General features: G+C 32.9%; 1 protein-coding gene across 2 annotated transcripts in view; it reads right to left on the bottom strand.

Annotated features, from left to right (window-relative positions):
• Positions 1-420: 420 nt before the first annotated feature.
• The window catches only part of cue (Low-density lipoprotein receptor repeat domain-containing protein cueball), a 49,286-nt gene continuing 34,863 nt past the window's right edge, over positions 421-14,843 (bottom strand). Inside the window, exons 3-8 of one of the 2 annotated variants that reach the window (XM_089633128.1) lie at positions 11,652-12,359; positions 11,152-11,328; positions 9,879-10,244; positions 9,169-9,234; positions 6,430-6,544; positions 421-4,550 (exon numbers count right to left, since the gene is read on the bottom strand). In XM_089633128.1, coding sequence (XP_089489254.1) covers positions 4,443-4,550; positions 6,430-6,544; positions 9,169-9,234; positions 9,879-10,244; positions 11,152-11,328; positions 11,652-12,359 — 1,540 coding nt within the window. In that variant the 3' untranslated portion in view covers positions 421-4,442. The remainder of the gene's footprint in view (positions 4,551-6,429; positions 6,545-9,168; positions 9,235-9,878; positions 10,245-11,151; positions 11,329-11,651; positions 12,360-14,843) is intronic. The other variant, XM_089633129.1, reaches the window with a different exon arrangement.

Here is a 14,843-nt window from a genome sequence, read left to right as displayed (position 1 = left end):
ATTAGCTCTAAATGATAATGCCTTCAGAGGGCGAAACAGCTGTCACGCGTTCTACAAATGAAACTTGATAACAATAAATATTTGTATTTTTGTGTAGCGCCTTTTTTATGAAAAATAATCTCAAGAGCGACTGTTAGGTATTATCAGTGCCTCGGCAATTTGGTGCCCAGGGCGGCCCTGTATATATATATACATATATCATAAAAAATTAGTGCAAACTGTTTTAGTTGCTTGTATGTCAACCTCAATTCTTTTTTGTTTTTCTGTTTGTCACAATCATTTGGCGTGATGTTTATATTAGATAAAATATATTATCACAGTCGGGGTGTGACATTTTATGACATTGAAATCTGAACTTGTTGGTGTTGGTATCTATTTACGGAAAGGAATAAGGAATTAAACGGAATAAAATTTCATGAATCACATTGAGCCATTTATTAACTCCACTTGAAATTTATAATTTACAAAACTTATCAATATGTTTTTATACAAAGAATAAATAATATCACATTTCTCATGTGGATATTATTAATCCACGATTAGAAGCGCTAAAGAGCACATTGGTTTCCCTAAACTAACATAACTTACACTAATTATTATTATAATAATAAAAATATTTCTCCAGAAAACATTTGATTAGCTGCTGATCTTTTAAAAAAAGATATTAAATAAATCATTTGAAAGGAACAGGGGACAATACTCATAAACTAGTCAGAGTGAGAGCTCTTACAGATGTCATCGACGTTCGTCCTTTTCCTTCTCAGGCGTCTTGTTAGAAAACAAAAAGACAAGATATTAGAACAATGACGCCATGTACAATCTCTCATTGGGACTAGTATAGTCACAAAAATCCGAAATCAAATTTCTTAAAAAAAAAACATCATAAGAACTAAGAAATATTAACAAAGTATATCTTCATGTAATGATGAGAAACAGTATGGTACTTCCCCAAAAATATTTCAAAATGTATTTCTCTTTCCTGTAAGTATTAGAAAATGAGCATTTCTTTCCTGTAATTGAGAGAAAATACAGATTTCTTACGAATAAATGTGGAAAAGTGCATGTTTCTTCCTTGCAAATATGATAAAATTAGCAATTCTCTCCTGTAAGTATTCGAAAATGGATGTTTCCTTCCGGTAATTCAGGGAAAATGCGCATTTCATTTCCGTAATTGAAGGAAATTATCTATATATCTTCCCAATGAATAGAAGGAATAGATATGTTTTTCCCTGTAATCACGAGAAAACGTCTATTTCTACCATAAAATTGAGAGAAAATACAAATTTCTTCCCTGTAATGAGGGGAAAATATTGTGTATTTTCCGTGACATTGAAATTATCACCTGTACCCGCTGTTGCAAAAATATTCTAAACGGTTGACCAGTTAAGTACCTTTTACTACATTAATAATGTCCCAGTATATAAAATGTTTCCTTTTATTTAATTTGTGCACGGTAAATTCATTAAAAAAACTGAATTATTTTAAAAACTAATAAACAAAACTGATTGAACACAAAATTAAATAGTAATAAAAAATTATATCATCCTAGCTGCTCTTTCATATCACCTGCAAAAGGTGAAATTAATTTGAAAAATGCTTTTCCCGAAATTAAACTTCCAATATGAGACAGTGTGAATAATAAATTAAAAAATATGGGAAATTAATTTGTCAAGATTAACGAAAAAGCAAATTTTGTCATCTATAACTGACATTATATAAAGTTCACTTTTGTAAAAGCAATTTAAGTAGCCCCCATGTTTTCAAATCAAAGCGTTGCTATTTAATTTTTTTTTTTTTTAAGTGACAAGAGATTTTTAAACAATATGCTAAAATTAATAAGGAACATAAAGCATACAAACGTACATATTTTTTTAGTTACATACCACCTGTTTTTATTAAGCCCAGAAGTTGATAAATTTGTAAAATGATATGATTTTTAAATGTTTATCAAAATTTTACCCCCTCTAAAAAAAATTATTATATCTCCAAAAAAGAAGTTAAGTACTTGGTTTACTTTTTTAACTATTTAAGAACACACCATTTAAAAGTATCTATTCATATTTTTAGGAGATATTCCACATACAGTAAAAAAGGGATTGATTATTATTTTAGGCCAGTCTCGAGATATACATAATGGTAATAATAATAACATTCAAATGGCAGCAATAATTTATTTTTATTTTTGTGTATCAATTTGATAAAACAAATATTGCCATATATTATTGCATAAATAAGTTCCTTTTTTTGTATATTTTTTCCAAACAAAATATTAAAGAAATTACGCATTTAGTGCATTTTTATTACAAATTGTGTAGAAATGGTAAATTAAGCAATTATTATTTAAACTTTTATCCAAGTGTTTAAAGTTCTGTTTTGTTTTAACTAAACCACAGTAATAAAGGCTTTCAAAGCCGACGTGTTTCGGTAACATCTCTGATTCATTCAATATTCACAACAAGGGTCTCAGAAAAGTTTCAAATGGCTTTTCACAAATATGACAAATTTAAATTTTGTCCAAAGATATTATTATTCCATTGAAAACATGATGTAATTACTTACAACTAAAGGATTTAAAAAAAATCATTGATAATGTACTAAAAAAGTAAAAGCAATACATATTACTATGTATTGTTAGAAAATGTATGGTTTGATGTAAATTTCTTAGCCCATAATATTTTATGTATTAGAAAAATTGTGTATTGCACATCAGTCTTCCACTTGCTAAACCTGCTCTGGAAAACAAACAAATAAATTAATTATTAATATTTTTTTTAGCATAAAAGGTATATTCAAAGTGTACCTAAAAGTGTTTTTCGCAACATTTACAGATTTCTGAAAAATTTGGTTTTGCAAGTCGACGACTCATATTAATTCAAAATGTCTTTGTACAAAATAGCTGAAGAAAATGTTTTTGAACAATACATCTGATGTAAAGATCTTTGGACAAAACAGCTAATGTAAATTTCTTTGGACAGAAAAGCTGACGTAAATACAATTGGGAAAATTACCCCGATGGTAAATTTCTTTGGACAAAATATCTAATGCAAATTTCTGAGACCCTTTTTTTAGACTGCCACAGGACAAATAATGACAGGCAGACATACAACAATCATCTTCTTTATATGACTTAAAAATATATTCAAACTTAACAATGACAAATGTTATTTTGGTCTCATCAATCCTCCGTAGTATACAATACCGTAAACTCTCTGCATTTGCGTACACTTGTGCACTAAATTGCACCAAAATAGATGCAAGGTCTTACCCACCCCCTCATTGGGGCAAATTTTATTGTTGCAAATGCACTAGAGTCTATGTATTTATAAATAAATTAAATATATCAAAATAATGCACGATTTTTGAAGCTAGTACTGCAGGATTTCTTCTAACAATTTGGAAGACATTAGCAAGAAAAAAGGCAAATTAGTTAAAAAAAAAAAAAAAAATTAAAATTTGGAAAAGATATAGCCATGTTTTTTTCCCTGTATTGTATTTCCATTAAATTTATGCAACCAATATTGATAAAATGCATTTAGCCTTTTCAGTTAATCTAACGAGTAAAAATTAAATGTATCATGCATTAATACAACTTATACTGATTGCAACTAGTTTCCACTGCGGAGTTGTGTGGTATTTCAGCTTGAATGCACATATTAAATAATTTCTTTACTAACGAGATGAGGTTGTGAATCAAAGTTCAAATAACAATTTGTTTGTTTATTTGTCTTGTGTTTTACTATGTATTCGAAATTCTGCTTGAAATGGCGTTAGATTACCTCTACCTAATTTAAATCAGCCTCAGAACATTCCCCAATTGGGAGTACCGTAGCCCCACTGGTTCCAGGCAGACAGATAAAAAAAAAAAAAGAAATAACTCAATTAACTCTAATTAAATGTTTTGATTTCTTTAAGTTCATCGTGGACCTCTAAAGAGGTTCATCGAACTTAACAGTGCGTCTATATACGCAATGAAATTATGAAATAAATTAAAGGTTCACAAGCTAACTAAGTAGGGACAATGAAAAATAGAGTCGAAAACAGGGATGAAAATGATGAAGTACAACACGACATTAAAATGAAAATAGCATCGCTGAAAATCGGTAACCGGATAAAAAAGAAACGGTAAAAAAAAACAGAACATGATATAATAATAGATTAGGTAATTTTTTTTAATCAACGTTCTGTTTTGTTACTGTTCCGTTTTGTCGAGGAACCTTGAAAATCAAGCCAGAAGTATACAATGGCGCGGCAAGAATAAATTGTTAATAATTATCTACAATTTGTTAATATGTTCTAAGTCTCGTGAAGTGGTCAGTCGATGGAACGCGGCTGCCCTCGAGTTAATATAACCCAGAAGATGGCGCAGCCACGTATCCCGCAGGAATAGCTCTTCGATGGGGAGGAACCGGCGACGTCCTGGGCAGGAGCCGTCCGAAGTCACCCTAGTAGGTGTCATCCTGCTTCTCGATGTTCATGAGGAGGTTCTTCTTCTCTTCCTTCTTGCCGCCGTCCCGTAGCTGCTCTCGGAAGCCCTGGGGCTCGAAGCAGGGCTGTAATAAAAATTTAAATATTAATAATTGGCACAAATATCTTCAATGTTTTGAGGACCAGATTTTTTTCAATTTTTGGAACAAAGCAAAGCTGTTAGGTTAGAGATTTTTATACGACCAAAAGTATTGTAGTGATTTATTTTTGGGGTATTATGCCGTGTTGCAATAGCTCCATCTTTAACCAACGTTTAGGACAGCATTACAGTGTCCATCATCTGGGCAGATGTGTAATCGTGTATTTACACATTTGCTCCGATAATGGACATTGTAATGCTATCCTAAATGTGTCTAAAGAAGGAGGTAGCGCAACACGGCGTAATACCCCTAAAATAAACCAATATAAAGATGTTTAAATTTAATTTTTTTTCCATGAGAAATAAAAATACCAAACAAAGCATTCTCTTTAAAAAATTTGGAAATATCAGTAATCACTGTGAAATTTGTCATATTTTTAACTATTCATAAAATACACACTGTATAAGTACTTCAGCTTGTTTGAGTTGATAGATTGCGAATGAGTTAATTTTGTAAATATGTATCAGTAATCACTGTGAAATTTGTCATACTTTTAACTATTCATAAAATACACACTGTATAAGTACTTCAGCTTGTTTGAGTTGATAGATTGCGAATGAGTTAATTTTGTAAATATGTATCAGTAATCACTGTGAAATTTGTCATACTTTTAACTATTCATAAAATACACACTGTATAAGTACTTCGGTGTAAAACTTCAAAATTACAAAAACAAACATTCCGGGAAGAAAAATGCAAATAACCTTCTGGCTGTTGAAATTTTTGAAAAATCTTAATTAAGTTTACAATAAACTTCTGTAATTACCATGCACAATGTTGATAAAACTAATATAATCAAATGCAAAAAAAAAATTCATTTCCAAAATAGATTACAAGACGTATTGTTTCTGTATAAAATTGTGAACTGCCTTATTGACTCACCAGCAAGAAAGGATTGCATTTCGTTGCCCTGAACGCAATACCAGATTAAATACCTTATTTTATATACAACATTTCGAATTGAATTACGCACAAATATCTTTGCAAATCTTACAATACCCTAAGGAATATTGATATTTTCCAATGTACGCTTAAAATATTTGAAATCAAATTAACCGCTTAATGCTTTTAAACGAGTCACGCTCGCACGCTAAATGCGTTCCAATTTCTGCTAGCCCGAGTGGCTTTCGCCGGTTTCGACTTGCAGCGTTCTATTTTTAACTAACAGGAGTAACGCTTGTGAAAGTTAGTGATGTATTTTACTAAGTTTGAATTTGCCTACAGTTGAGATCGGTCGTGTTTTTGAGCTTCTTATTTCGTTTTTATATTTTTTTAAATACTTTTTATTAAGAAACCCTAGCATTAAGTGGTTAACCTTATAATGTTCTTTAATCACAACTATTATTAATTCTTTAATTTTTTACTTATATGTACAATGGACTATGTAATACTAAATTTTTAATATGTACTTGCTTCTTAATCTGTAACATTAACCAAAAATTATTGTAAATGGAACTTAATGGGATTATTTTACAATCACCGTTAAATATAAAATTAATGTATATCAAACTGTACATGTTTCCCGAATAAACTTAAATAAAAATAGAAATGAAACACGTTTTAACGATTGCCTGAATATTTTCCCAAAACATACAAATAAAGTTTTCATAGTAAACTGAGCAATTTATGCAAATCTTTGTAGTTTTTTTATAAATTTATTGTTTTCACATTTCATTGTTAGTTTCTGCATAATACATTATGCAAATATATATGTAACCCATATTTCTTTTTACCGTCGGCATTCTGTTCAGGTAAACATAAAAATTTTGTAATAAAAATATAATACGAGGATTATCAAACTCACAGTTTCACAAATGTTCATGTTACAGCAGTTTTCAATGGTTATTTCGCACTGAGGGGGATTTGGTCTGCACGTTAAAGGTGTTACATTCTTGTTGACGATTATCCTCTTCCTTATTCTGAAAAGGAAATACAAATAAGTTATTAATTATTGTATTTAAAAAGCATCGAATTGGAATCAGTTAAATTTCTCCGTAATTCATAGTTTATGAGAAAAAGCTTGGGAAAACAAAAAAAGTTTTGTAGATTTTAAAGTTGACTTAATGATTTGTATTCCCTTGAGGCGATTTTTCACAAAATGGCAATTTCAAATAATGATTGTTGAAAAAAAAAGAGTTATAGTTATACATAGTAGTGTGTTGGTAAAAATAATAAATAATCTTAATGACTTTTATTATTACTTATCAATTAACTCATTATAATTTTTCTCGATGTGTAGGGCAAAAACATGATATCTCATTAAAATTATTTATTTTATAACATGAAAAATGTATATGTTACTTTATATCAACTAGACATTAATACACAATATGTACCTGAGGTCATCCAATTATCACTTATTCGTAACCTGTCTTTTTTTAATTAGGTGCATTTGATTTTGAGTAAAACAAAAAAAATCATTTCAGAAAAACAAATTTAGTTACATATTATGTAAATTCATATTGCAAACTTAGGTAGATAGCATTGGTATACAAATCAACATTTCCCTGGTTTATATTTGAAATGAGAACAATACCTTTTAATATTTCTGGGTCAGAAATAAGGTTAAGCACAACTTAACTATGGAAGCATGCAATAAAAAGACAATTGATACGGCATTGTTAAATCAATGTCAAAATAATTGCATTGGCCCTGGGCCAGTCATAATTACAATCGTTATGAAGGGTATCGACCTGTTTGCCAAATTGTTATTATTGAATTGCGGTTCAACAAGTTTTAACTGTGAGGATATTCAAAATATGTTTGTCTTTCTATGCCCATCAACAGGGTTGTATTGAAAATTACTCTCAGCGCACTGTTGACGAGCCACGAGTCAAATTTAAACTAAGCTATCAGCCTAATATTGTGTGAACAGGCTTTGCTTAGTTGATTCAAGTTATTGGCAAGAGATTTTAGAATACCAATCTAATTTTTATAAATATGCACACTTATTGTGAGTCCAGGATATGTAGTTAGTTTTGAGAAAAATTAATGTTTGATATAAATTGAAAAAACACACTTTGTAATACACCACTTTTTATTTTGAATCAATAATAACAGCAAACTGGGTTTCGCTTATCTCAAGCTTCATCATTATTAATTCAAAATAAAAAGTGGTGTATTACAAAGTGTGTTTTTTCAATTAATTATTATAATGTCACACCCCAAAGTGTTTGCTTCCTTCGAAAAAATTAATGTTTGACTTATTGTGTAGTAAGTCTTACATTTCAGTTTTGAGATTGAAATAAAAATGAACATATATTAGGAGTTACGACATGTGTCTGTTTAGTACAAAATAAATTCGAAAATGAACATTTTGAACTATACAGGGTGTTCGGAGTAAAGTGCACTAACTTCAGGAGGAGAAATTCCAGTTTTTAAAGTTAGTTTTTAGGTAAATAAATTGTTTTGTATGGGGGATATTTTTGTAAATGGAATTTCGAAAAAAGTTGTTCATATTTTTTACTTATACCATTGTGTAGAATCACTTCCCGAGGATTGTGCACTTTACCCTTAAACCCTTTGTGCTTTAAACCATTGACATATTCACTATCTATTGAACCACTCAAATGATAACTACCCAAATTTTGATAGGTGATTTTTATGAATTAAAATTATTATAAATTTCTCGATTAAAAAATAAATAAATTTATAAACCTTAAAAATATGGGATGGACGGAAACTAGCTGGATTCATTGGCTTTAAACAGTAGTAGCAGTTCATACGATTCTGTATTAATATTTGTAGGTATGATATTAATTAAATCAAATGACTGAATTCAAAACCGAACAATCTCCTTCGATAAAGTTTTTAAACAAAAATAACCATTTTTTTTATAGTGCGTTATCGCAGTTAAATTAGAGTTGCTCGTATCTAGGATGAATGAAGTATGTATGCAGAATGATTTAATGATAAACGTAGGCGAGTCCAAAGTCATGGTGTTTGAAAGAGAGAGAGAGAGTGCGTAAACACTGTGCAATGTAAATAATAATATTTGGCTAATTTATATAGCGCCGTTTTCGTAAAAAAATCTCAAGGAATAGTTGTGAACGATGGAGCAAGTGGATGAGTTTGTGTATTTGGGATTCACGTTCACAAGAGACGGAAAGACTGATAAGGACAATGAAAGAAGATTGAATGTAGGGAAGTATATTAACGGGGAACTGAATGAGGTGGTTTCCATAATGGTGTGCTGATACCAACCCTTACGTATGGCCGTGAGGTACGGAACTAGCAGAGCAAGGGTGAAAGAAAACTGAATGCTGTAGAAATGAGATCCATGAGACATATATGTGGTAAAATTATTAAGAAGGTGTCAGGGAGAGGAAGACGCCATGACTTCAAATAAATCAAACACTTGAGTCAGGTCATGTCAAGAATCAGAATAAAAGAGTGTGTATGAGATGATGTATGACTGTGAATGAAGCCAGGAGTGTGTCAAGACATATTTTTGTGGCGGTCAATCTCTGCGGTAAAACGGCGTAATGGTTAGTTAGTTTTAAAGCGAATTTTTTGAACCCGTCAAAACATTGCAATTCCTTACTGTTTTATCAATTGGCTACCACAAAGGAGTGATCCAGTTTTGGGATAATCACCCAGCCTTCCAATCCTATTAAAGGCACACATCATTAACATAAATAAAAATCTATAAATGTACAATAAACCAGAAAAAAATCTTACAAAATGGTTATTGGCGTAAGCAGCAAAATGTTCACTGCATTGTAGGTGACACATTACGCTGCACGCATCATGGCTTGATCTATTTCAGCGTATCACTTTCAAAACTATCATCTTTCAAGCTTGGAACCAACCATACAGATTTACAAAATTTCATTGAAATTGGTTGGGTGGTTTCGGAGATTAGCTCGTACATGCTAATCTCCAACAAAGTAAAATGTGATTTTTATATACAAGAGGGAAAAAAAAAGAGGTGACCATAATGTTTATAATATGTACATTTGTCTAATAAGATGTGTTTTTTCTCATTATCAGTAATTTTAGTTCAGTGAGTAAGGTGTTCAATGTAAAGTGAGACATTTTTAAAACTTTTTTATGCTTGCATTCAAAATTTTAATATTTCGAAAATGATGTTTATTTCTAATAATTAAATTTGAAAGCATATTTAATCACCTTTCAAAAACAGTTTTTAGTTATTGGATACATTCAGAAATATTCCATTTAATTGGACTTTTATTGCAAAGCGAAAATACTCCGACTAAGATCAAATACTAAGAAATTAAAAATCATAACTACCTCGGCCGTCTGCTCAGCGAAACGACTTTCGTAACCAAAAGTCCCGTCATTATTGTAAGCATCACGCACAGGACTGAGAGACCCATCACCACCGGTTCCCGCATATCCCAGTCCAGGCATTGTTGTGATGTTGCTTCTCCAAACAGGTCCCCCCTCGAGTCCATCAGGTCGTGGTGGTAAGTCAAGTTGCGACGTTCAGAGTCGAGGTTTTCTGATCTGCGATTTTCCGAGTCCAAAAGAATCTCATCTCCGGTTTTGACTTCCATGTCAACGCTGCTTGAAGAGTCTGTGAGACTGTTGTCTACGATTATATTTAATGTGGGCATTACTTCTGAGTTGGTTGTAGTTTCTTCTTGCTCTGAGCAACTAAAAATATATACAATTAATTACTAACATATTATGTAATACTTGATCATGACATCTTTCGATAGGCAAGCAAACTGCTGCTCTAGGGAGGAAAACTTTAACCTTTACAACGCTAGCCGTTTCAATCTACCTCACATGGCATATTTTGACACTACCTATATGTGTTTCAGTGAAACTTCATGGATCATATATGCAATGCCCGCGTATGAGGATAGCCGCAGACAGATCACATATGCGATTCCCGCGCTGATCAGATTAAGTCACCAAGTAGATCGACTGTCGAGTGGATAATTTAAATTTAGAGCATTTGGCAGAATTGTACAACTTCACAGACCGTTTTAACTGAACAAACGCCATGGTAAGAAGTCAAGTTTTCACTGTTCTGACCTTACGCGTCGCGTAATACTTACATCACGTTTTATAGTAAGGCTGTAGGCATTTATGTAAAGTAGACACAACTCAAGACATGTAGTGCTATATCTGTCACTAAATGACTTTCTATTATGGTCAGACATATAATTTAAGCATAACACCATGCTTTCTCTCTGCATTTAAAAGTTTGCCGTAGACACTCCGGTATAATTTAAAATACTTCACATGGTCAAGGTTTGCCGACTAAACGTGCTTTTTAGTTAAGTATAAAATGGTAAATATCTTTAAAATCTTAGTTGTGTTTTCGTTCAAAATGTTAATATTTTAGATTGAATATTGTCCAATCTAAAAGAGTCTTTCATCTGCTTTCAAAACAGTATTTCACTGTGGGATACTTTCAAAAACAGTGAATCTATTTGAAATTGAATGTCAAGTGGGAATATTTTGATGATATGATATTATTTTGTCTGGGCCTGAGGGGTTAACAAAACAAATAAATAGAAAACAATAAGAAGAAAATGAAGATTATATTAACCTGCATGCTGTAGTTGTGAGAAGCACATCGCTCACTTCACATCTTTCTCCCGCCCATCCCTCTTGACATATGCAAGTTGCCTGACTTTCTGCATTTACTTTGCAAATTCCATCATGTAAACAGAATGAATCACAAATATTCTCATGACATCTGTCTCCTTTGTAGCCTGCGGTACATCTGCAAAAATAAATAATAGAAATCATTAATTTAAAGATATGTACATATAAAATACACAAGATAACTTATTATGTAATTTAACTATGGGTATCTTAAAGGCTGAAACAGCTATTCCATTTCCACGTATGTCAGTAAATGGCAGCGCAAAGTACCTACCATAAATAATAATTTATACGCTTGCTAACTTTTATTATTTCCTGAAATGTTGGCAACACTCACGGCCAATTAATAGCTGTAAGTTTGGCCGCAAATGTTGCCAACGTTTGGGTAATAATGTGGCTAGTGTAAAAATGAAAGTAAAGCGTATGTAAATGTGTGTTAACCTGCAGGTAGGGAATCCGTCGATGCTCAGCAAGCAAGATCCGTAAATACAGTAATTGTGGCAAAGGGTTGTTTCACAGCGGGTGCCAGCGAATCCTCGTGGACAGTTGCATATTCTGTTGCCGCTGAAGGCATCTTCCTTGGACTGTCTCAAGCTCCCCCCGTTCAAGCAAAACTTTGCCAAAGCCAAAGGGGTATGAATATTAGAAACGATACCAACGTCCTGATCATCATCGCTAGACGAAGTCCTATTTAAAATAGTTTCTTCTAGTATTTTGCATTCTGGGATTCCTTCGATCTGTTCCAATATGTTTACACGGGAGACGATACCCATCGGAGATTTATCTGAAAAACTTTTGAAAGCGATCGGTTCTGTGCCGTTAGTTTTGTCTAAAGGAAGCTGCCATACCGACTTGTAGATCCAATCCGTCCAGTAAATGCTATCCTTTGTGACGGCCAGATTGTAAGGTTGGTGGTTTGTGCCATGGTAAATGACATTTCTACGGGTGCCGTCTAAGTCGGCGCTCTCAAGACGGTAATAGATTCCTTCCTTATCGTCCGCCCAGTAGATGCGCTTTGAAGCTTGGTCCACGGCAATGCCGACGGGCATAAAGAGATCATCCTTTATAATAACACTTCTGTCCGTACCTTCCAATGTTGCCCTCTCGATGGTGGGTTTTTGTATATTTAAATTGGTCCAGTAAATCATCCTAAAATAAAAAAAATACTTAATTAAAATCGACTTAATTACAAAAGTTAATGAAATAAAAATAGATAATAAATGTATAGGTAATGAATTCTTCAAGTACTGTATCAATAATATATATGGTTATTAGATTTGTGCAGTAGACAATTATTTTCAAATAAATTCTTCAAGTTTGCATTGAAATGTTGACATAACACTGCATTCGAATGCACATTTGTTTTTATATGCCTAAATTATATAGATGTCAACTCTGACAGGTAAAAACATGCTTTTTTTTAAACAGCGCCATCTGTTGGATTTAAAAGCAACGCGCGCTATTGTTTCTCTATCTGCACATATAGACTTAGCTACAGCAACGCGTGGTGTATAGCTAGTAAATGAATAAAACAAATTAAACTGTAGCGTACGGGATATTATTGCTAGTATACTATCTCTCTCTCCCCATATGGCGCTGTCCCTCTCACGCTACACTGAGGCGACGAGATGCGCAAAACATTTTCGACGCATCCCCCTCACGCGGCCGACCATCCCTTACGCTGCTGACACGGGATGAAACCCTTGTAAGCGGCAACTCGCCCTTACACCATTCAGTTCTCCTGTCTGCTTGCCTTGGCTAGTACCCCCTCTCAGCTGGCTACCCGTGCCGCGCACAGCCCTCTGAGAATAGCTATCTACTACCATTGCTGATCAACCGACTTTAAGACTACTAGACTCGCTGAAGGCGCACTCCTCTTCTTGGCTAACTGTGCTTGAGAGACAGTAATCAGCAAACCTAGGCTAGTTCCGATCAGTTGTGCCGCAAATAGATTCTACTACTTTGTTGTTCCAAGTATTATCCCGCAAGGATCCTGTATAAATCCTTGCCTAGTCGATAAGTGTTATTTTAAAGTGTGATTTATATTGTGTAAACTATTCTGTGACTATTATACCATATGTGATCTGTGTAACCCGAACAATAAATTGTGTTTTAAGCCACCAAAAGTCTTACAAAACTGCTCATTTTCCATGTGAATTTTTTTTTGCAAATTTTTTTTTTTGAAAATGAATAACGATTAGTAAACAGTTTATTTTTAAGTCTCATAGCAAACATACCGTTAGTGTGAGAACGCGACTGAAGTGCGGTAATGTAATTATGTCACTTATTTATGATATTTATAACATTTGTTATAAAAGCAATCACGTGTAAAGTGGTATACAATGTACTCAAATATGTTGGTATAAATGATATGAAAGGTAGCTCTTAGTAATGCTATTAAATGATGCTATTTAAGTTCGTCACAATATGCTATAGTACAATGCTCTAGAATGCTAATGAAGCTATTGAAGTGTTTAAGACCGCATACAAAATGTAACAATGAATGCATTTTCTATTGCCCGTAGAGTTAATTGGTTCGCTTTTGGAAACAGCTCATATGGTCTCATAGAAATCGTTGTTTCCCTTACTGTCTAGTGAGAAATACATCTAAACAGTATTAAAAAGATAAAAAAACTCACTTTATATTCAAATCTGGAAGTTTAGACAAAAAAACGTTAAGTTAGCCATTTATAAAATTTTTTATGTCGGATATTACGGAAAAAAAATGAAGTTATTTCAACTATCAAGCATGTATTTTCTTTGGACATATAACAAAAATGATTTGCATCTCGGAAGGATAAAAAATATGCCATTGTGAATGTCATATTAGTTTAGATATTAATTTTAATTTAAATCACATCACTGCATAATCAAATACCGTAAAATCTTAAATGTATGAAAATTAACCAACAATTTAATCATTAGTTGAATTGCCTATATTTACAGTTCTATCATTGACATATTCAGCATAAAGCCTAAGACACATTACGCTATACGCATCAACGCTTATTTGGGAGTGGCCTCAGATTATATGTTGAGGTGTCACACTGTGTCAAATGGGGAACCTCCGCGGAATATCATTTCTTTGTATGGGATCTGACACCTTGAGAGTTGACAGCCGAGAGGGGGTCTCATCATTTTCAAATATCGCCAGGCTAGCAGATCAGGGCGTATCATGGTCGGCACGCCCACAATTATAACACATCACCTGTCCAATGTGACAGGTCTGTATAGGATTGTGTAGAGAGCGATATGGTGTTTATAAAACGCTTTGATGTGTATAGCGTAATGTGTCGCCACCTTTAAAGTCTCTTGCAAACATACTTCCTGGGTACACAAAATCATCCACAACTTCCACTTTTAACTTCAGGCATCTTTTAAAAGACAAACATACAAATTAACCCATGAAAATGGAATAAAAACCTCAAACGTAACAGGTCAATTATTTTCATGAGAGCATATAAATAGACGTAAACTAATGGACATTTTTTCAGCGTTTTCCAACATATTCATGTAGACTAAAAAACTAGTTCCAGAGAAAGGTTGTGCGTACGTCATCGACGATCGTCGCTCTTTCTCACATGTCTTATATGAAAACGAAAAAGACGGAAGATACTAGAACAACAACGTCAC

The sequence above is a fragment of the Hesperophylax consimilis genome, chromosome 7 (assembly GCF_061612785.1).
Source record: "Hesperophylax consimilis isolate HC1 chromosome 7, BYU_Hcon_1.0, whole genome shotgun sequence".
Lineage (NCBI taxonomy): Eukaryota > Metazoa > Arthropoda > Insecta > Trichoptera > Limnephilidae > Hesperophylax > Hesperophylax consimilis.
This window is presented reverse-complemented; position numbering and strand designations above follow the sequence as displayed.